This window comes from Lissotriton vulgaris, chromosome 12 (assembly GCF_964263255.1).
Source record: "Lissotriton vulgaris chromosome 12, aLisVul1.2, whole genome shotgun sequence".
NCBI lineage: Eukaryota > Metazoa > Chordata > Amphibia > Caudata > Salamandridae > Lissotriton > Lissotriton vulgaris.
In genome coordinates this window covers 630,758,772-630,781,982 of record NC_141700.1, presented here as the reverse complement: position 1 = coordinate 630,781,982, position 23,211 = coordinate 630,758,772, and the positions used below count along the sequence as shown (strand labels likewise).

General features: G+C 49.1%; 1 protein-coding gene across 1 annotated transcript in view; it reads right to left on the bottom strand.

Annotated features, from left to right (window-relative positions):
- Positions 1 to 23,211, bottom strand: part of FANCA (FA complementation group A) — an 850,506-nt gene that overhangs the window by 696,833 nt on the left and 130,462 nt on the right. Inside the window, exon 8 of the mRNA XM_086945786.1 lies at positions 10,845 to 10,924. Coding sequence (XP_086801912.1) covers positions 10,845 to 10,924 — 80 coding nt within the window. The remainder of the gene's footprint in view (positions 1 to 10,844; positions 10,925 to 23,211) is intronic.

The following is a 23,211-nucleotide window of genomic DNA, read 5'->3' as shown; positions in this document are numbered from 1 at the left end:
CGGATTGCCAAGGGGAGAAGGAAGCGCTACATGAGGAGACAACGTGAGTAGAGTGGGAGTTAGCTGATACAAGTTGAGGTGGATGGAGTCAAACGCGGAAGCTGGGGCAGACAGGGGGTACATCAGGGGATCACTGGAGGGGGCGTGGCTTGGGCGCCGATGGCGATGGTCGCCTGAGAGCTCGGCTCCGGGACTGAGCCCGTGATTATCCTGTAAATCGGAGGCTGCGGGGCACCCCAGCCCCCGCATTCTGCTGATCGGCCCGACGGAAACCTGCCGGGGCCCTTGGTGAGGTCTGATCGAGTGGTGACCCGGCGAAAAATCGAAGTTTGCGGAGTTGCGGAGTGTGACCCAACATGGCGCCCGGACTTCATTGTCCCCCTGGCCGGATCCATTAGGCTGGAGGGGCATCGCCGGCGGCGGCACACCCCCGGCTCTGCCATCTCCCAGTGATCTGTGTTCTGGATATCGGTCAGATCGGACTTTTTCAACGAGGATTGCACTCGGATGGGTGACTGGGCGGATGCCCACGCTATAGTGGATCCCGCACGCGGACGTCTGGAGTTCCCGGTGGTGGCCCCACTCACGACACCGCACTTAGCTACCTTTTCCTGGCCGACCCACTTCCATGGGAGGCGCAACCCTCTGGCGCCGCAAATCGTCCGGTGGAGTTGGTGACCCTCACCCCGGGACTTTATCGGCCGTGCGGGCCTGCCCGACCTGGCGGCGACTGTCTCCGCCTCCTCCTCGGTGCCCTCGGACGACGTGGTGGTGGCGCGAGCCGAAGCGGAGAAGATCCAACAGGCCCTGGAGACGGAGATCTCCGGCACTCGACTTGAGGCCCGGCAACCGGGAGAGTCTTAGCCGGAGCCTGCACTCGGAGACGCCTGCTCCTGGACCCGCACGGTGTGCTCCCGGCGACATGGGGAAACCTAGAGGAGCCAAGGGGACTACCCCAGCCGCCTCAGACTCGGAGACCCAGGACAAAGAGGAACGTGGGGACCCAGGGAGTTCTGGTGGTGCATCTATGAAACAGCAATTTGACCGCGTTTTGGAGGCGATAGCGACCACGCGCTCGGCCCTCCAGCAGGACATTGCCCAGGTAGCGACGAGCCTAGGTCTCCTTAGAGCGGACCACGGCAAACTTTCGGCCCGGGTCAAGGAAGTGGAGAGCTCGGTGAAAACCTTGGAGCCGGCGCAGCGAACCTTGGCTGCGACTATGAAGGATGCTTTATCCCGGATTACGGCCCTGGAGCAGAGAGCGGAGGATGCGGAAGGCCGCAACAGGAGGAACAACATCCGTGTGGTGGGCCTGCCGGAAAAGATTGAGGATGGCGACATGGTGGCATACTTGGAGGCCTGGCTCCGTGACACGGTGGCCCCGGAGGGTCTATCCTCCTTCTACACCCTGGAGCGTGCCCATAGAGTCCCGGCGAGGCCACCGCAGCAGGGACGTGCCCCGAGACCAGTGGTGGCGCGGTTATTGCACTTTAGGGACAGAGACTTCATCCTCAATGCCGCCAGACATAATGGTCCATTCAAAGTGGCGAACAGCCAGGTGAACATCTTCCCGGATTACACCTACGAAACTCAACGCAGACGGTTTTCCTTCCTGGCGGTCAAGCGCGAGCTCAGGAGCGAGGGCATCCAGTACTCGCTCCTATATCCTGCAAGGCTCCGCATAATTGTCGATGACAAAACTCAATTCTTTGATACCCCGGAGGATGTCTGTGCCTGGCTCGAACTCTATAGAGCAGGGAAAGATGGCTTTGGCTCCTCATCCCAGCAGGCGGCGGAGCCGGAGCAGAGACGGCGATCCAGGAGGATTCGGAGTCGCCGTGGCCGCTCGGGGGGGCCCTCAACTGCAGAGACATCGACGGAGCGGAGGGGAGTGCTGGAGGTGTTATCTGCGCTATCTGGCTCACGGGACGATGCCATTGAGGAGGAAGCAGACCCTGGTGACGAGGGGGCACCAACGGACTCCGAGGAATCGGTGACTGATAGCGTCCATACACCGGTGATCACACCGAAATCGGTGGAAGACCTTCTGGATGGACAGGGGTAATGGGGTGAGCTACTTCATTTTGGGAGGGGGCCCGGCGGGGGGGTGGCGGGTGCCGACGATTGTTGCTGACTCCCGGGGCAGGGGGGGTGGGGTGCCCTGTTTTTGCCCCGAGGGTTTTTGGCACTGTTTTGGGCTTGCTTTAGTCCTGGTAGCCTGGGTGTCGAGGGCCCACTGCCTCCGCCCGGCCCGCACCTGGCCCTTAAGGCCTTCCTACGGTGGCGACCGCAGGATTAGTAGGGGTTAGTGGGTTGTTGGAGGGTATGGTTTGGATGGGAACTAGATGGTGCTATTTGGGTCCTGTTCTGGGGAGGGTGGATGGGGGTTTGGTTCATTCTTGGGTTGTTCAGTTTTGGTTGGGGAAAATGGCCGCCATCAGTGCAGGGATGATTGATATCCTTTCTTTGTTGGGACCCAGATGGGGAGACTTTGCGAGAACGTTATGGGACAATGGCTGAGGTTGCTAATCTGAAATGTGTTACTTGGAACGTGCGGGGGCTTCATACTATGTCCAGGCGCCACAAAGTCCACGCTTATTTAGTGCGTAGGGGGGTACAAATGGCGCTGCTGCAGGAGACTCATCTGAACAAGGCGGAAGGGGCGGCGCTACAGCGTAGATGGAGGGGGCAGGTCTTTTGCACTTCGTACTCCGCGTATGCCAGAGGGGCGCTGATTTGGGTTAGAGCTGGGGTTCCCTTCCAGGTCACGAAAACAGTGATAGATCCAGAGGGGCGTTATGTGGCTATCTCGGGCACTTTGGGAGGGAGGGACTTAAACGTTTGCTGTGTGTACGCTCCTAATATAGACCAGACTGCCTTCCTTTCCAGGTTATCGGGCTCATTGGCCCACTTCTTCTCCAGGCCCCTTCTGCTCGGTGGAGATTTCAACTCTGTAGTGGATGTGGACACTGACCGCTCGCATCCACCCCTTCCCGATTCTCCGGTTCGTCGCATGGCTAAGGGTCGTAGGGACTGGCAGACCCACTGGGGTCTAACGGATATCTGGAGGGCGCAACACCCCACATCTAGGGACTATTCCTACTTTTCGAGCCTCCATGAGTTGCACGTTAGACTGGACGGATTTCTTGGCTCGCCCGAACTGGTTTCGGCAGAGGTCCGGTCTGAATATTTGACCAGAACCATATCAGACCATAACCCCCTCCTGCTGGACCTTCGTTGGTTCCCCGGGGCGCCTGCGGTGCCCACCTGGAAATTACGGCCCGAGATCCTTGAGGACAGTGTTTTCAGGGCGGACCTAGGTGATAAGGTCTCAGAGTACTTTGCGTCCAACGGCGGCACCGCGAGCACGAGAGCGTTAGAGTGGGACGCTTTTAAGGTGGTGGTGAGGGGTTACTGTATTTCTAAAAAGGTAGGCATGAGGCGAGTTATCCTCGCCGACCTAGATGCAGCGGACCGGAAACTCCGCGAGCTGGAAATTCGCCGCCCCGGGCGCCCTGAATTACAGGTACGCACGGCGGAGGCGAAGGAGGCGGTGGCGGCGGAGGTCGAACGGCTTCGCTGTTTTGACTACAAGGCCTATACGGTTCGGTCCATCGCAGAGGGGGATAGATCGAGCGCGTTGCTGGCATGGCTGGCCAACCCTACGCGTCAGTCCTCATTGACGACATCTATGCGCAAGGCAGACGGAACCGAGGTGTACACTCAGCCTGAGATTCTGAGCTGCTACCGGCAATATTACGAACGTTTGTACCGCAGTCGCTCAGCCCGAAACCCTGACCTGCTCGATAATTATTTACGGCCACTGGAGCTCCGAACAGTGGAGCAGGATGTGGCGAAAGCCCTGGGGTCCGACATAGAACTGGGAGAGATCCGCACGCCATTAAAAGGATGGCGAGGAATAAGACCCCGGGCCTGGACGGCCTTCCTGTGGAGTTTTATGCAGCTTATGCTGACCTCCTAGCCCCTAGGTTATTGGTAGTCTACAGAGAGGCGAAGAGGCTCGGGCGACTCCCGAGCTCGATGTGCGAGGCGTTGGTGGTTCCACTCCTCAAGCCCGGAAGGGACTCGTCCGACCCGGGGTCTTACCGTCCCTTATCAATGCTGACGGTTGACTATAAAATTCTGAGCAGTATCTTGGCCTCGAGGCTGCTGGGACACATGAGCTCCCTGGTGCATGAGGACCAAGCTGGCTTTATCCCTAGGCGTAGCACGACCATGAACATTCGCAGGTTGTTCCGCTTGCTAGGGGAGCCGCTGGTGGATGCCCCGTGCCCGGTTGTCTTATCGGTAGACCTAGAGAAGGCTTTTGATAGCCTGGAATGGGACTACCTTTGCACTGTGCTACGGAGGTTCGGCCTCGGTGAGGGCTTCATCAGATGGACCACGGTTCTCTATGCCTCTGCATCGGCCAGGGTTCGGGCGGGACCACTGATTTCCTCACAATATCCGGGTGGAACGGGGCACGAGGCAGGGATGTTCGTTATCCCCACTCCTCTTTGCGCTAGCGGTGGAGCCACTCGCGCTGCATCTCCGGTCAGGAACCCATTATACGGGCCTATGGATTCCTTCGGGCCCGCACTACATTTCGCTGTATGCAGACGACCTGCTGCTCTTCCTAGAGGACCCGCTCGCCGCCCTACATGGAGCTGCGACGGCGCTCACGGAGTTTGGGGAGGTCTCGGGCCTCCGGGTGAATTGGACTAAGACCTGTCTTTTCCCGGTTCGCAAGGGCACCCCCGACCCTACTCTAAGTAGGGAGATTAGATGGGAACCCGACTGCTTTAAGTACCTGGGGGTGTACGTCTATCACGAACCATCCGACCTTCTAGATGGGAACATTGCCCGCAGCACTCGAGCACTTCGAGGCTGTATGGACTTCTGGGCCACGCTACCGCTCTCGGTGGCAGGGCGGATCGCTTTGCTTAAAATGGTGGCGCTTCCCCGGTTATTATATTATTTCCGGACACTACCGATTTGGGTCCCACCGGCCACGTTTCGACTACTGCGGTCAATGATAGTCGGATTCCTCTGGGGCTCGGGCCGCCGACGGGTGGCCCTCAAGACCCTGATGAGGCCGAAGGATGAGGGTGGGCTTGCGGTGCCGGACTTTGAAAAGTATTATTTAGCGGCGCAGCTCCAGACCTTCACCCAGGAGATAGCCCGGGAATTCCGGGGCCCAGAAGACAGGAGGGGGATGGGTATGGCCAGGCATGTTCTCTCCTTCATAGCGCTGCGACAACGTCTGACCCTACGGGACTTGTCGCTGGAGGAGCGGACCGTCCGCCTGTGTTGGAACCGAGCTCACGCCCGGGGCCATCTGAGAACACCGTATGCGCCCGAAATACCTTTGGGGATGCTGACGGCCTTGCCCCATGGCGGCGATTGGTCACGATTGGCGAACTGGGAAGACACCGGCTTACAGCTAATGGGGGACCTGTATGAGGATGGGGCGCTCTTGCCCTTTCAGGAGCTCATTGATCGCTTCGAGATCCCCCGCGGCGACTTTCTGCTGCACTCAGCCCTTGTCCGAGCGATCCAGGCGCACTGGAAAAGCGGGCAGGAGGAACCCACTTTATCTCCGGTGTGCCAATACGTGATGATGTCTGCGGGCACGGTGTAGGCGGTCACTTGCCTTTACGGCAGACTGATCAACGAGGGGCTGGCTCCCCTCACTACTTTGAGAAACCGTTGGGAGGAGGACATTGGCAAGGAGATCCCGGAGACGACCTGGTCCCAGCTGGTGCGGCGAGCCTGGAAGGGCACACGCCACGCCCGCTTTCAACTGGTCCACTATTACGTGCTCCATACAGCATATCTGACCCCGGTGAAAATCAGGCGATATTTTGCTACGAATGCGGCGGACTGCCCCAGGTGCCCGGCCCAGGAGGCGGACCTTCTCCACATGCTGTGGGCCTGCCCGGGATTGTCATCCTACTGGGTAGAAGTGGGGAAGACCCTAGAGGAGGTGACGGGGAGGTCCTTATCGTTTGACGCGGCGGTGGGACTCCTGCACTGGTTCCCTCATACCCCCAAGAATAAAATATCCAGCAAATTCATCGACTTAGGGCTACTACTTGCTAAACGAGAGGTGACCAGGAACTGGAAGGCACGAGTTGGTCCGACAGGGAGCCGATGGCACAGCGAACTCTTGAAGTGGGCGGCGGGGGAGAGCACGCTAAGATACCAGCTAGCTTGGAGGCAGCGTAATGAGAAGGCGCAGGAGGCAGCGTTGGAGTGGGAGACGTTAGTACAGGCCCTTAGGGATTATTGCGCCCCCAGCGACTCTGAAGATGAGGAAGCGGCTCGCCCCATGTCCCGATGAACGATTACACTTTCAGACCTGTTGCTTTCCCCATGGGTCCCTTAGCAGATCCTGTTGCGGTTGTTACCGGGCGCTGATGGCGGGGTTGGGTAGGGTTTTCTTTGGTTTGTAGCGTTTTGAGGGTGGGGTTTTTCTTTCTGGGTTTATAGGCTTGTTTGGAAAAGCAGATGACGGACAGTGGATCATCCGGACCAGCTTCGACATCCTTCTGAGCCCCCATTGAATTTCGCCGCCCGACCCCAGGGTTGTGGGCCGACTGGCTGTGTAAGAAACTTACGGCGGGAGGACGGAGGGTTGTATCTCATAGATTTTGCTTGTGTTATAATGCTGGTCGATTATGTAACAATTTACTGATTCCTGCAATAAAAATATATTTAAAAAAAAAAAAAAAAAATCAGGGGATCACTGGAGGGGAATAGAGACTGTGTCAGGGGACATGTGCGTTGTGCTGGCTGGATGGGTGACAATACTACCCTGTGGCAATTATGATATGTGCTGAGAGCGTCGCCTGCCCCGGATGGGGTTGTTGGCATTAAGGCTGTGTACTTACTGGAATGTAGACACTATTCCTACTTCATCGGAACGACGCACTGTGTACGATTGTGTAGGGGGAGGGGTTTGAAGTTATTGAGTAGATTATTTGTAAAATCAAATAAAAACATTTTACAATAAAAAAAAAAACGATCACAGAACTGGTACGACTATCCTTCATCCACAAATGCACCTATGCCCAGCCCTGTCACCCAGGATTCAATATGGATAGGTGGCTCTCCGGGGGGACCTTCACTAGAGCTCTCTACTCTAAGCCCCGGCGCTATCCACTAACAGGCCCCACTAAACATGCAGTGCACGTTTGGCACACTGCTACCTCCCGTTTGGGATGGTGACGGAAGCTAACACTAGCAACGCCACTATGGCACTCCGAGCAGTTGTGCGACCTGTGGAAGAGTAAGTTGTTCGACAAATGGGATCTCATAGGTATCACTCGCATAGGGGACCTGTGGGACAAAACGGATATTAAGCCTTTTGCAGCGCTGCAGCACCAATATCACATGGCTGACTCGGAGCACTTCCGCTATACACAGGTTCGACATGCATTTCACGCACATCTCAAGCCTGTGACCACACTGACGGAATCATCCCCATTGGAGGATAGAGTACTGGATGGCCATCTCCCTGATAGTACCATTTCCCTGATATACAAAAAGTTGGCAAATAATCTCTCGGACCCTCTCAAGGCTCTCCGAGAGAAATGGCTCAGAGATGGTATAGAAATGGATGACGAGAAGTGGCAGGAGGCAGTCTCCTTCCCCAGAGTCGTAGCTATACCGGCCCGTCTCCGCCTTGTCCAGCTCAAATTTCTCCACCGTATTTATGTAATGGGACCCCAACTGGTGCGAATGGGAAGGGTGGATGAGGGTGCCTGCAGGAGGGGATGTGGCCAGCTGTGAACCTTTTTCCACATAGTTTGGGAGTATACGCGTATCCAACCCTTCTGGCGCGAAATCCACGACATTATTAACACGGTTATGTCTGTGCAGCTTCGAGTGGGGGCCTGTAGGTGTCTCCAGAGCATTTGGGAGCCAACTGATTTAAATGTTTGTATGACACAGTGGGTAGCGCTGGGGCTAATGCTGGCTAAGAGGAATATCGCACAGTGGTGGGGGTGCATTGACGCCGCCCTCGGTCCAGGACTGGGAAAAGGACTTGGATTGGGCAATGTTTCGAGAAAAGACTGTGTATGTAGCATGTGGGTGCCCTTAGAAATGGTCGCGAGTTTGGGGCCCTTGAATTCCTACCGTGGAGAAATATGTCAGCCTCCATTGGCCCCAGTGATGGACGATCCCCCGACACCCTAGACTTTCCGTTGAGGTATATATGTATTTCTGTAATCTCTCCAGCTGTACCGATAATGCGGATTGTGATGCTTTGCTGATGCTTGTTTGTTATGTTTTTCTCTCAATAAAAAATGTTTTACAAAAAGAAATCCAGCATTGCAGACAAGAGAAACTGTTCAGTTTGATAAAAAATTATTTTGATGTTCATTTATTAATTTTAGATAGCAGATTTAAGTTTGGGCTGCTTCAATAGTAGACGTTCCAGGATTAGCCACTTATAACACTAGGAGCATTAATGAGTTAACATGTTTGATTCTATTTGTGTATTCATCACACATTTATTTCCGTAGCTAAGTTATTATTGAATATACATGAATTATTTTAGATGGAACCCTTATAGTAATGTTTGTCATGATTTTATGATGTCACTGTTTCAATGTGTGCTTCATTTTATATTTGTGCTTTCACTTAAAAAGTTGATTTTAGATATATATGTTATGATAGTCAAAGGTCATGAGGTGGAATGTAGGGTCAGAGGAACTCCTATATATTGGAACCACGTGTTGACCTTTGACTACCATTGTTTTAATTGAATTTACGTGTTTTAATTCACTCTGCCGTGTGACCTCATTTTGTGTCTCCTTGTGGCTTCAGAGTGGGAGTGTGTACAGCCTTACCAGGAACAGAACGTGTGGGATGAGCGTTTAAAAGCATGAAAGAGAGAAAGGTGTGGAATGTACTCTGAGTGCAGTGTTATATGCAGTGGTGTGCAATTGTGCATTATGTTGTACATTGAGAAGTTGTATGACGTTTTTAATATTGGCTTTGACATGCCCTCATGTCATCTTGAACTCTGACTCTGTCTAGCTTGAGCTTTGCACACACAAGCAGCCCCCCAGATTACTCACGTTATTTAGGTTATTCACGTTCAAGATTGTTTTCTGTACTTTTCAAGATGTTTTCTACTTTCTCAAGCTTCACTTTGGTGCTTCACTATGGGGCTGGAACTTGGCCAACTCCAGGAAGTTTCCTTGGCGCGGAGGAGGTTTTCTCAGAAACTTCTAGTGCATTGAGATTAAAAAACTGGGGGTTCTTGAATTGGGAAGCGGGATTTTGTTTTGCCCTGAAGGGACAGATGTGTCATATTCAGTGTAGCAGTTACCGGCTTGTTGAGTCTCTTGACCCCGGCTGTGAATCCCCCAGTCTGGTGTGGGTTAAGATGAAATTATTGCAGCCGGTAATGTTTTTTCTCTGATTATTGGCATTGTGATGTGAGTGTGTCTGTGTGCACACTCAAGTCCCCAGTGGTCATAATCCTTTGATGTATTTTTTGTATATTTCTTTGTCTTTTCTTGCTTTCCTTTGATTCCTTGTGTCTGATTCCTTGCATTTAACAGTGCTTATTTCTTGGAGTGGACGTCTAGTATTATTATCTGCTTGTATTTTATCCCATGCATTTAACGGTTGCATTTACTTGTAAGTGTGTTAATATTGCTTGCACATAGACACACATACATACACAAACATTTGAAAAATTGTTTCATTTGACATCTGGGAAAGCCTATCTGTTAGAGTGTTGCAGAAAGAAAACCCCCCACTTTATTCTGAAAACAATCTTTTGATGTGCCTCATTTTATGAAAGTGAGAGCCCTTTTCAGGTGTTTTCTTGCTTCGCCATGTGTGCCTTCGCGTGGGAGAGCTGTATTTCTTTTATTTGGGAGTGCGGAGCAGGACAGCTTGTTTTTCTTTTTATTGCACTCCGTTTTCCTTAAAGCAAAAGGGGATGCGTTTAAAAATATATATTTGTTTTTTTAAGTATGTTTAAAAGTTGGCAGTGGTCCCCTGGAAGGCATGTAATGGTATCTTTTATTATGCTTTGATACTTTAACAGATTCTCCTAATGTAGATGTTTATGCTAAAGATTCCCAGATTATTACCATGATGGTCAGCTGGAGGTTCAATACCATCAAAAAACGAGGGAGGGAAAGATCTACACATTGTTAAGGGTAGTGAAGTTCAAACAAAAGATTATGGTCCCAGGGAAAATCTGCACCAAGTGACATTCGCACAGGGATAAGGTTGCAGACACATCGGACCATAAGATATTTCCTCAACCATACAAGCATGCTGCGTCACTGTGAGCCGGGTCGCTCTAACTAGATATGTTGGGCAGTCTCAGCTGTCACATAGTTGCATCTTATTCACTGGTCCTTAATCCCAGAGCCAACATCTTCTGTCATTATGAGGGGCTGATAAGATTGCACATGCCCCCTAGATAATATGGTCACATATGCACAGAATCAACTCGCATTAGCAGTGCTATTTCTTAATATCTTACTCAGTTGATGTCTTCATGTGTTCATCTGACCTGCATAAGTGTTTAATTATTTCTTTGGCAGGTGAGAGACTGGAGAGACAGAAGAAAAGAAAGCCATGCAGTGTCCACCCTACACATGCAACAGGATCTTTAAGAAGCATTTCCAACCCCATTTCTTGGTGCACCAAATTCAAAATGGAAGAGAGTCAGATAGGTCTGTATTCAATAATAAATAAAGTGCAACATTCTCACAGAAGTCTAAAAATCATACAAAAAGGCAGTTTCTTGTACACACCATGGAATCAGATGATACTCTTATATAAATTACCCTCTATTTAGCTCTTACTTGAGATGCTTTATGTTCAGGCTTCTTTCCCTGATCTGGAGTTCTAAGAAATCCATGATGAATCAACGTCACAACAACATCTGCAAACAGAAAACATGGTGTGTTTGCATCATGTAACGTATATGTGCCTGTGCAACAATGTGAGTGAGCAGATGGCAAATACAGTCTGTACAACAGCGAGGGATCCAGCTTTAGCTATGCAAATGCAAACTACCACAGAGCTTAAAAAAACACAAACAATGCAGCAGTGACAGAGCTTAACAACTGGGAAACGTTGAGACAGCTCCAGCAGAAGGTCCACACAATGAGTAACCGGGAACAAGCTTCAATGTGACATCTAGGAGCTGCAGAACTGAGACTGCTCCATTGCTACATATAGAGGCTTTACGAAGGAGGGAGAGGGCTGCACCAAGGAGGCACAGTGAGTTAAACATTCTTCACGGATACCTGCTTTGATCTGCAGGCGACATCATAAATCCCACCAAACTCTGCTTTTCACCCTTCCATTGCTGAGAATCTGGGCTCTATTAAATGGATACCAGCAACATCTATTGTTAATAGTGTATGGAGGGTCGAAGTGCAGTATCATGTACTATATGAAAGACGTTATTTACACAGAATGTGTAAACACCCCCAAATCCCTTCAAGCCTAAAACTGAAGCACAGATCAGCTTTTTCCAATTGTTCTGTAGACATAATGAAAACAACAACTTAGTGGAATATGGGTACAGCAGCAGCTGCCAACACTTCTTCTGTGGCTGAGTAGAGTCAGGCTTATCTATGAGAAAAAATGTCAGACATCCCAGACCCCTGCTTCTACTCTGTTCACAAGGCCAAGCTAAGGACTTGTAAGTCCACCTCAAAGTTGGATTTGACTGCCCATGAACACTAAATTAACTTCAACTTCTGATACAGATTGAAGATTCATCACCACTGAGGGTCTCCCCTTCCCATCTAATCAGTGAATTTCGACAAGCGGGAGACTGGCACAAGCTGCAAGCCCAAAAATCAAAGTGCCTACCCACAATGGACGTAGGCAGGTGTGTGAGGCATAGAACACAGAAATACTGAGGCCAGTTCTGTTGTGGATTCTGTCAAACGTACATTCCACTGTTGGTGCCATGAAGCAACCAGGTAAACGAACTGAACCAACAGGAATGCGAACACTGCTGCTCGTAGTACGAGAATAATCTTCAACCTCTTGTTTCTGTCTCCTGTCGACATCCATGGCCATATTTCAGCCCTCTTTACACCACCCCACTTTCATTGCTGCGGGGTCCTGCGCAGCAGTAATGCCAAGGATGGACTTCAATGCAGTGGGCACTTTGTCTAGACCCCAGGTCTTGTTCCTTGTTCCCTTCAGGTGCCATTACGACTCTCCCTAGACCCGAGGACTTGCCCTTCATGCCTTAAGGTGCCTAGACCCGAGGAGTTGCCTCTTGATGTCTTCAGGTTCCATTACCGCTCTCTCTAGACCCGAGGACTTGTCCCTTGATGCCATTGGTTGCCATAACAGCTCTCTCTCTCTAGACCGGAGGACTTTCTCTTGATGTCTTCAGGTTCCATTGCAGCTCTTTCTAGACACGAGGACTTGCCTCTTGATGCCTTCAGGTGCCGATACGACTCTCTCTCTATATACAAGGTCTTGTCCCTTGATGGCTTGAGTTGCTATTACGTCTCTGTCTAGACCGAGGATTTGCCCTTGATGCCTTCATGTGCCATTAAGGCTCTCTCTCTAGACCCGAGAACTTGCTTCCTGATTCCTTCAGGTGGCATTACGACTCTCTCTAGACCCGAGGTCTTGACCTTTGATGCCTTTACGGCTCTCTCTAGACTCGAGGACTTGGGTCTTGATGCCTTCCGGTACCATTACGGCTCTCTCTAGACCCGAGGACTTGCGTCTTGATGCCTTCAGGTGCCATTACGGCTCTCTCTAGACCCGAGGACATGAGGCTCTGGCTTCCTGTGGGCTTATGCAGCGAGTCAGTGGGGCGACTCATCGGGCAGGTCATACGTTAGATGGCATCTTTTCGAATGACCATCGTATAATCACTAAGGATCCGGTGCATCTATCTTGGTCCGACCACCTCGCAGTTCCATTCCATCTGGAATACCTGATGAGGGAAGGAAGTAATAAAGGGAATCATGCAATGGTCACGGCTAGAAACTTTAGGGACATCAGCAGCCATTCCTTTGCGCCTTGGGCTGCTAGCTTTTCTATCACGGGTATGGACAATGTACATACCGCAGTTGGTCATTTTGAACAGGCTGTCACCGAAGCTATGAATGAGCTAGCTCCCATACAGACCCGACGCCGAGCAAGGAAGAGACCTTCTGCTCCGTGGTTCCCCGACTCCCTTAGGCTCCTCAGGCAAGAAGTGAGGAGGAAGGAGAGGCTCTGGCACTCTAGCTGGGATTTTAAGAATAAAGAAGCCCACAAACTCCTTGTCAGGAAATATAAGGCTGAGATTGTGCAGGCTAAACAAGATTACTTCCTAACCCTGACTACCTCGCTCTCCTCCCCGAAGGAGCTTTTTAAAATTGTTGACGCGCTAGTCGACTTACAAACTCCTGACCCTGTTATTCCTTCGCAGGACTTATGTGATAGGATTGCCCTATTCTTCCATACAAAAATATTGGATATCCATCTAGCTCTTGAGAAACAAAGAGCGGGCATCAGTGTCTCTAATGCCCTGGCTCAGCCGAATCTGCCCATCTTCGATACTCCTCCACTAAGCACCCTGGACTCCTTTCCACCACTAGAACCGCAGGATCTTGAAGTCCTGCTTAATAAGATCAAATCCGGTTCCCCTTTGGATACTTGCCCTCTGAAAATCATCAAGCAGTGCAAGGAGTCCTTCTTACCACCACTGCTAGAAATTATGAATCTAGCAATAAGAGATGGTGTCTTCCCCTTGGAATGGAAGAAAGCAGTAGTAAAACCCCTGCTAAAGAAGGCCTCCCTTGACCCGGAAGTCCTGAAAAACTTCCGTCCAATCTCGCTGCTTCCCGCCCCCGCGAAGATGCTCGAGGCACATCTGAATAAGCATCTCGCCGCTTTTGTAGAAAGCTCGGGTTGTCTTGACTCCTCTCAGCATGGATTCAGGAGGGATCATAGCACCGAGTCGGCCCTCACTGTCGTGCTCGATAACATCCGCACGACAGTGGACAGAGGCCAGACTACCCTCCTGGTCCTGTTAGACCTAACTGCGGCCTTTGATACCCTCTCTCCCTCAGTTCTTTCATCTTGTCTGGGGGATGTGGGGGTGAAGGGCGCAGCTCTAGATCTCCTGACCTCCTTCCTGACTGGGAGGGAACAAAGAGTCAAGATGGGTGAGTTTCTATCTCCATCCCGGCCTGTGCTTTGTGGGGTCCCACAAGGGTCGGCTCTTAGCCCGACCCTATTTAACATCTATGTGACCCCACTGGCCAGACTAATAAGAAATTTCGGGATGGAGGTAGTATCCTATGCTGACGACACCCAAATACTCGTCTCTCTCTCCCATTCAGATGTGCAGACCGTCTCCAAATTTAGATCTTGTATGGAGGCGGTTGGTCACTGGATGATTCAGAACTCCCTTAAACTGAATGGGGAGAAGACTGAGGTGATGGTGTTTGGTGGGAACGAAAATATCTGGTCCTCTAGTTGGTGGCCTGACTCGCTAGGTGTGTGTCCCTCCCCCACTACATCTGCAAAAAACCTTGGGGTGATGATAGACCCTGCCCTGGATATGGGCAAACAGGTGAGTAGGACCATCTCCACCTGTTGGGGCCTTATCCATACCCTGCGAAGGATCAGGAAATATCTTTCTGTGCAGTCCAGAAAGCAAATAGCGGTTGCGCTCATCGGCTCACGCCTGGACTACTGCAATGCGCTGTATGCGGGTCTAAATAAGACCCTCCTACAGCGCTTGCAGGTTGTCCAGAATGCCGCGGCCAGATTTGTTCTGGATGTTCCTAGACGCTCCTCGGCCACTCTAGCCAGAAAAACGTTGCACTGGCTTCCTGTGGAGTACCGAGTACGGTTTAAGGTCCTGTGCATGACATACAGAGCCATCGCAAGGAACAGTGACTCTGGAGTGGGTTCTATCATCTCCCACTACACCCCCGGAAGGAATCTGCGTTCCTCCGGGAAATTGCTTCTCTCAGTCCCTCGTGTGCGAAAGGCTAAATGGGGTGGCAGGGCTTTCTCCACGTTAGCTCCCAAGTGGTGGAATGATCTTCCTTTGGATCTTAGGTCCCTGCCCTCCCTGCAGACCTTCCGTGGTGCTTTAAAAACCCGCCTTTTCTTACAGGCTTATGTGTAATGATGATTGATTCAGACTTTTGATGTTATTGTTAGGCCCCTTGATACCTTCGGGTCACTGTCTTGCGCAATATAAATTTTTATCAATCAATCAATCAATCAGGTGCCATTACGACTCTCTCTAGACCCGAGGACTTGGGTCTTGATGCCTTCAGGTGCCATTACGGCTCTCTCTAGACCCGAGGACTTGTCTCTTGATGCCTTCAGGTGCCATTACGGCTCTCTCTAGACTCGAGGACTTGGGTCTTGATGCCTTCAGGTGCCATTACGACTCTCTCTAGACCCGAGGACTTGGGTCTTGATGCCTTCAGGTGCCGATACAGCTCTGTAGATTGGTCCGCTCCACTCTATATCCCTGCAAGTCCTCAGAGGACAGATTGCTTGTGCAGAGGTGTAGCCTACATGCACAATATTCTTTTTCTTTCCATTCTGTTTCTTGTAACTTACTTATTTTTGGCTACAATACTGAATGGATTATCCAGTGGTTTGTGGCTAGTGCCATGAAAATAGGCGCTATACCTTTTCTAATTGTTCTACCACTGAGCTATAGAACTTACGCTGGCTCCCAACCTTTGTCTAAATGTATTAATATGTATGACCTGTAGCTTCTTAAACGATCCTTTGTCGCTCTAGTTAGTGGCAGGTTTACAGAGATCACTGCCTCAAAGGATACTGTCCCTTTTTAGATTAGACGAGTATGGCGCAGACATCATTTACAAGGACCACATCACATTCAAATCAGACTAGAGGTCAGCCTCCTTAAGCTAAAAGCCTTTTTTGCTGCAGAAGCTTCAGCAATGGGTTCAAGACATATTATGTCACATCCTGGATCAGACCACAGAAGTAATTTAATCTCACTGTTTTTCTACTGACTGTTTTGGTGTGTAATTCCACGTCCATTGAAATGTATGACTACAGCTACACTCAACCTAATCAGCGAGAGTGAATGAGCTCTGACAAACCATCTGAAAAATAAATGCTACAAAAAAACAACAGGTACCCGCATTTTAATGAGAACATTTGTGTGCCCTTAAAAAGCTTCAATCAGCTCTTTCTCAATGCAGGTTACACAAGGGCTGTTGAATGAAGCAAGTGTTTGATGGAGGAGGGCCCCAATGTATGTGAAGGATTTAATGTTATTTGCACGATTATTAAAAAACAATTGCACTTGGGTATTGAAAAAGAAAAATAACCTAATGCATTAATTACTTCAAGAACTGGAGAAAACGGAGGACAGAAAAAAACATTAAAATAATTTCAAATCATCATGATAAGCTAATAAATACAGTAAAGGCCAAAATGTCATACAACAGCATTAATTGCAGAAACTGTAAAACACTAAAAGTACAGTTCGTCAGTGATTAACCTGGTCCAAATCCAACAGAAGGTTAAGTGCTGAAGTGCCCTTATTCCGCTATAGTGGTGAAGAACAGGGGGGGGGTATTCCACCTCGTTGATTTAAGTTCTGGCACCATACGTTCTGAAATCCTCCCTGCAGGGTTGCACAAAGACTAAAGTGCATATCTTCGTTATTCATTAATTGATTGTGTGAGGTGCATTCCACAAAACTTTAGCTCACGTTCTTGTTAATGGCAGGTGACCAGTCACTGATCCCAAGGTCTGTTTACATGGAGGATGAACTTAATTCTTCTAATCAATGCTTGAAAACTCTGATATTTATGTTTCCACTATGGAAGTGAAGGGAACTGGGCTTTTGCTGCAGTTACACCCCCCCCCCCCCACACACACACACACTTTTCACCCCGTTTTTAGCTACTAGATGCCGATTTTCGACTCTCTCAGTGCACTGAGGCCTGCTAACCAGACCTCAGTGCCCCTTACCTAAAACAACGTTTTGTCTAATTGTGCTACAACTGGCAGATGACTTTAGCACCCCTGTAAGTCCCTAGTAGATGGTACCCCAGGTACCTAGGGCATAGGAACTAAAGAGGGTCCCTAAGGGCTACAGCATATCTTATGCCACCCTAAGGGACCCACATACAAATTCCACACAAACTGCCATTGCAGGCTGCATGACATGGTGGAAACCATGAGTGAACACATGATATGACACAGTCCTGTGTGTCATGCCAAAGTAACTGCATTTAATATATGTAAGTCACCCCTACAGCAGGCCTCTGAGCCATAAGGCAGGGTGCATTGTACTTTATGTGAGGACATATCTGCATGAGTAGATGTGACCCTGTGATGTCTAGTTTTCCTGCTAGATATTGTAAGTGAGGAGGGAATCCATCTTAAGGTATGTATTGGGCACTTGTCAAAACAAGTTCCCCAGCAACATAATGGCTTCACTGAAACATATGGGGTTTGACATCAAACCCCTCGGATTAATAAACCCACACTGATTCCAGTGATGGATGTATTAGTACTTGCACCCAGAGGGCACCTTAGAGGTGCCCCCTGAAAACCTACCAACTACTAGTGTGCTGACGGGCTGGTCTTAGCAAGACTGCCGCCACAGATTAGTTTCTGACCCCCAGGAGTGAGGGCCTTTGCTCTCAGGAGGTCAGAAGCAAAGCTAGCTCGGGCAAAGGATGTTTACACCCCCTCCCATAGGATGACTTGCAAATTAGCATTCTAAGGCGGGTGTTTCAACGAGCCCACCGCCTTTGGTATGAGCATCTGGCTTCCCTCACAGGAGAGGATGCCGACCCCTTGCCCTGGGCGATCTAGGCGCCAGGACAAGCAGTAAAATCAGCTATGCAGGAGGCGTGTTACACTGCCAGGCTGGACACACCTCTAGGGTGACCAAGTCTGACCTGAACAAAACTTTAGAAATTCCACCATATTGTGTCTGGAACCAGGTTATGCCCACTCCCCAAAGGAAGTGGTCATCTAGGGGGTGTAGTGACCCCAGGGGTACGCAGCTCATTGGCTAGTAGCCCTCACTCCCCATAACGCCCCTAAATTGAGCATTTAGGGGATTCCCCTAGTACAAGGACTTCAGATTTCTACGAACTAGAAGAAGAAGTGGACAAAAAAGAAGACTACAGACCCGAGAACCGAGGAGCACGACAGACTTGGCGTCAACCCTGCGAGCCTGCCTGCTCTACTGACCCTCGTGGAGCAACTAATTCATTCTGCCACTCTGCAGACCTCATGAAACCCAAAGAGCTACCAGTGCTTCGCAAATTGCCAAAGGAACTGCCCTGGAGTAGAGGAGCGACCCCCCCTGCAGGCGCAGGCACCCAAAAAGCAGGACCAGGTACACCGACCTGCCACCTTCGGGGACTACTGACGCAGCAGCCGCCCAGGAAGAGGTAGCAGTGCTCCTACAGGTCAGATACGTCCAACCTCCAAGTGTGGGGACGCCAGGACTGACCAGAGCAGCACATCAACAACTGGGGTACCGGACCCCTTGCAGCAGCCAAGGCTTGTTGTGTCCAGCCTGGACACCAACGCAGAGGAATACCGACCTGCCTGTCGAGGGACAATGAGACCTACATCGAGAGTGGGCCAACTGTCTTGTTTGTCCCTCTGCAGCAAACACAAAGACCGAGAGTAAGTCTTTGACTGCCGCCATCCAAAGCCTCAAAGCAACTACACACCTGCACTCTACAGCCACAGTCCAAGGGAGGTGATAGTGCCATCGGGGTCTTGAGACCCACAAGAGCTCTGCCCATTCTTGGGTTTGCCCAGATTGAACTTCCAGTCGGAGCCTGCAGCCTCTTTGTTCAGGCCCACTACAACCACAAGAAACTGCTGCATCGGATCCGGACAGGTTGGTGTGGCCTTGAACCTTATCCATATTCACCTTAAGTCCTGAAGAACAGTCCTGTAAATCACTTGTAAGTGCTCGAATTCAATACATGTTTTTCCTCCATAGGAACACATTACAGCTTCAGAAACTGCATTGTGTCCATTTTTTAAACCTAACTCAAAAAGTATTTTTCCGATTCTGATCATCCTGGTATCTAAATGTATATAAAAGTATGTGTCATTTTTAATAAATTGGTGTCGGATTTCTTTATGGAGTTGGCGTCTCACTTACTGCCTTTGTGTGTGTATAATAAATGCTTAGCACTACCCTCTGATATGCTTAACTGCTCACCCACACTACCACCAAAGAGCATTTGGGGTGTCATTTGTGCCTCTGTGATTCCTGTGGGGCTTACCTGGACTCTTTACACACTGTACCTCTTTTCATTCCATTATGTAAAAAGCAAGCTTCCTACTGAAAGGTGGTACCTTTTCCCTTAAGAAATAATCAAGGTCTACAGCTTACCCTGGTTTTACTGTGATTTCCACATGGAATCCCCATTCACATTGGACATATTTCTTCTTGAACAGGTTTTATTTTACCATTGCCAACTTTGTCACCTAGGTACAATCAAGACTATGCATAGCACTCACGCGTTTTATTAGTCAGGTTAGCTTCTTAGCACATTTCAAGGAAGTGCTTCAAATACTAGGTAGACCTTCCAGGTGGAACTATATGCCAATCAAGCAGAAATGCTAAGTGTTCCCAGTCCAGTCAGAGCCTGGTTAACCTGACCTTGGAAGATGGCTACCCTGACCTTGGAAGATGGCTAAGGCATTCTTCAACTCAAAGTAGACAGAAATTAACTATCAGGTTTGGAAAATGTTGCCATTTCCCTTGTACCTTTATTTAGGGCAACCTGTTGGTACCCTGATGTGTATTGAAAATGGCTTAGAAATGGGGTGGAGCTAACTGATGAAGATTACTACTCAATCAAAGAACTACCACAGACGTAGGCTAAAAGGAATGACATAGCATGACACTCACACCTCCAATAACAGTTGGGAGAACCCAATGTGCACCAGAGAGCAGAGAAGTCACTGTTTTTCCCCAATAAACACCAAATTCCAGTAAGACTGTGATAGAGTTAAAGACACCATGTGTGCCAGGAAAAGAGAAAACTATGACTTGCATATCACGAGGAAGGCATTCACCTTCACCAGAAAAGAAAGAGACAAAAACAGGGACAGGACTGCAAAATGGCCCAGCACCTTACTGAAACTCAAACTAAAGGCAGACAACAGAAGAGAGGGACATTGGGTGAAGCAGGACGGCTGTGGCAAAATACTGCCCTACTATGTCATAGATACAGGAGGGTTGCCATTATGACAAGTTGAATTAAAATCAGCAGACAGGAGAAAAGGCACCACTCGGAAAGAGGCCTTCAAAAAAGTTACAAAACGACATATGCATCTTGGCTGCCATGTTGCAGTGATCATCTCATTAATGTAGACTGCCATAAAAACAGAGCCAGAATCTGCGAGCCAGAGCGGTGATGATGAAAGTAAACGGGCAAAAATAGAGAGAAACACTCATAAAAGGACAGGCCTAAAGGAAGACAGGCCTGTCAGAAAAGGAGCCACAGAGGGCCATTCACCACTGCACTCTTTCACCCTAACAAATGAAACAAGCATTTGCAATGCAATAGGTCTCGCATTATTACAAGTTGGTTTCACTCCAAAATTGCGGTGCAGCATCTGTGACTACTAGGTACATGGGCTCTGCAATACAGAAGGTTACAGAACAGAGCCTGCATCCAGAGAGGGGGAGAGGACGGGTGTCCCAGCAGTGCGGGAGAGTTGTCTGTAGAGCTCCTGTGCTGAATCCAAAGCCCCTCGTTGGCTAGAAATGGAGCTGTTTTAGGAGCTATCTGATAACATGTGTGTTGAAAAGGGTGTGTATAGGGTGCTGTTTATGTTAGGAGGATTCGTCGGAGGCGTGTTAGGAGCAAATAATAAGTTTATGGTCTCTGGATATAAAGGTGTAAAATATCTGACTTTTAAAAGAGATGTGCATCGGAGACTGCAGCTTTCCTGTCGCTAAGGATGTGGGAGACTTTGGTAAACCGGCGACGTCTTTCAAAAGGAACAAGCACTACACAAAAACAAATATAACAAATATTAACCAATGAGAACAAGGAACAGAGGAAATGGAGTACAAATATGATACTACAAGGGACTACGAGGATCGAGGCTTTGGAAAGAAGGTTATTGCCCTCCATGACGTTTTTTTAGCAGGTCAGTTAGATGAACTGAACTACTGCAGCGTATCAATATAATGTTGCTAGATGCACAAACACAGGTCAGAGGTTTTGGTGCATAACAAGGCTAGTGCTACAATTCTAATGTAGATTCACCGCCACTTTAATTAAGTATAAGTCTCCATATCATTGCGCAAAGTGTGATTTTTTTTTAACATGTTTGTTTTCTCTCTACTTAAATAGCCACAATTTCAACCTGAATATAGGTCTTTATTGCTTGATTAACAAAGTGTTAATTTTAGCAAACATATTACATCATCTTAAGTATCGGTAAAAGTTTGCATGTATGATTCCCAGGCTAAAGCTGTATCTTACCTATCCCTCACCCCGTTTACCACCAGTTGCCACAAAGAAAATAAATGTCTGCTTTCTAGAAGCCACTATCTTAACACTGCGAGTGCCATTCACTGATTATATAAAAACCATTAACTGACAACGGAAATAAATAACTTGTAAGAGGAACTAAGAGCCAACCCTTGCTTCCAGTATGGACACAGCAGTGTAAGTTCAGGCGAACGTCAAACAAGTGATCCGAAGAGCTGCAGAGAAGTATGGGAGCAAGCAGGACAAAACTCTCCATTTGAACATTTCGTTGCTTCCCCGTGAAATGGATCCAAACACAGAAGCCCGCGAGAGGTGCGCGCGCGCCACTGCGAGCCATGGCCTATTGGTGTCTATTACACGCGGACCAAGTGCGTAATAGACACCACTAGGCCGTGGGCGGAGCAATGCGCCCGCTTTTTTGCCAATAGCGTGCAGTCTTTCATTAAAAGACGCACGCTAGGGCCAATGGGGTAGCTGAAAAGGAAACGCACACGCACGAGTGTGTGCGATTCCTAGGTCAGCTTAGATTCCCCGTTTTTCACCTACAAAATGCCTCGCGCCTGCGCGAGCACTTCTGCGCAGTGCAACGCAGGCGTGAGACCTAAAAATAAATAATGGCATATAGGAAGGGGGGGGGAGAACGCGTCTAGAAAATCCAGAAGGTACCCTTGTAGCAATGGAAGACCTCTGGGCTTCAACATATGGACAAAAGGAAGAGCTCTGGATTCAGTCATTCATAAATCTACTTTACCTTGAACTCACCTGGAACAGACTAAACTGCAGTCATTTGAGCTCTTTATACAACATTTCTGATGCTCAAACAGTAGCTTTTCACCTCATCTAAAGACCTCCAGGATCCAACTTATCCTTCAGCACTAATCTCTGACCTGATGATCAGAACTTAAATTAACTATGTTAAAACACCTTCCTCAGCAACCTCAATCTCTTAAGGTACAGCCACCAAAACCATTAAGGTACAACTATTTCACTTTCTGAAAACTACCAACCACACATCATTTTTGACACACGTCTAAGTTAATACCTTTGACTTAGTCTTTTACTCCTGGACCACCCTGGTCTGCTATCTACCATTGCCCCTTGACTAAACTGACCACATTGATATCCTTATTGGCATCGATCGCACTGGACCTTCATATCAAGCGAGTCAAAACGGGCCAAATAGTATTTTCACTACTTTATAGACTATTACACACACCCATGTAATGTAATGCAATGTAACAATTTCTAAAGCGCACACCTATTCTGAAGAGTGTGCTGGCGCTAGGACACTGACAACCGGCTAAATCCTATTGAGTAAGCATCCGCAAAAACCCAGGTTTTGTTTTGAGAAGCTTTCGATATTTAAGTTAATTGTCAGTCTTACGAAGATGAAGTGGAAGATGCTTTCAGGTTTGGTATGCCAAGAAATAATTTAGTAAATGAAGAACTGCTTATCATCTGCATAAAGACTATCTTCATGTCAAAAGACTCCACCAACGAAGCCAAAGTGAACATATAGTTATTGAATGAAGTACGGCTCAAAGCAGAGCCCTGGGTTAACTTGAACTGTAGGGCCTTGGTGGCGGAAGAGTAGGGAGCCTTACTAGTATTTTCTAAAAAGGATCAAATCCTGGCCAGTGCGAGGCCCCGACTCTAATGTTCTCTAAATGTTGTAGAAGAATGGTGTGGGACGCAG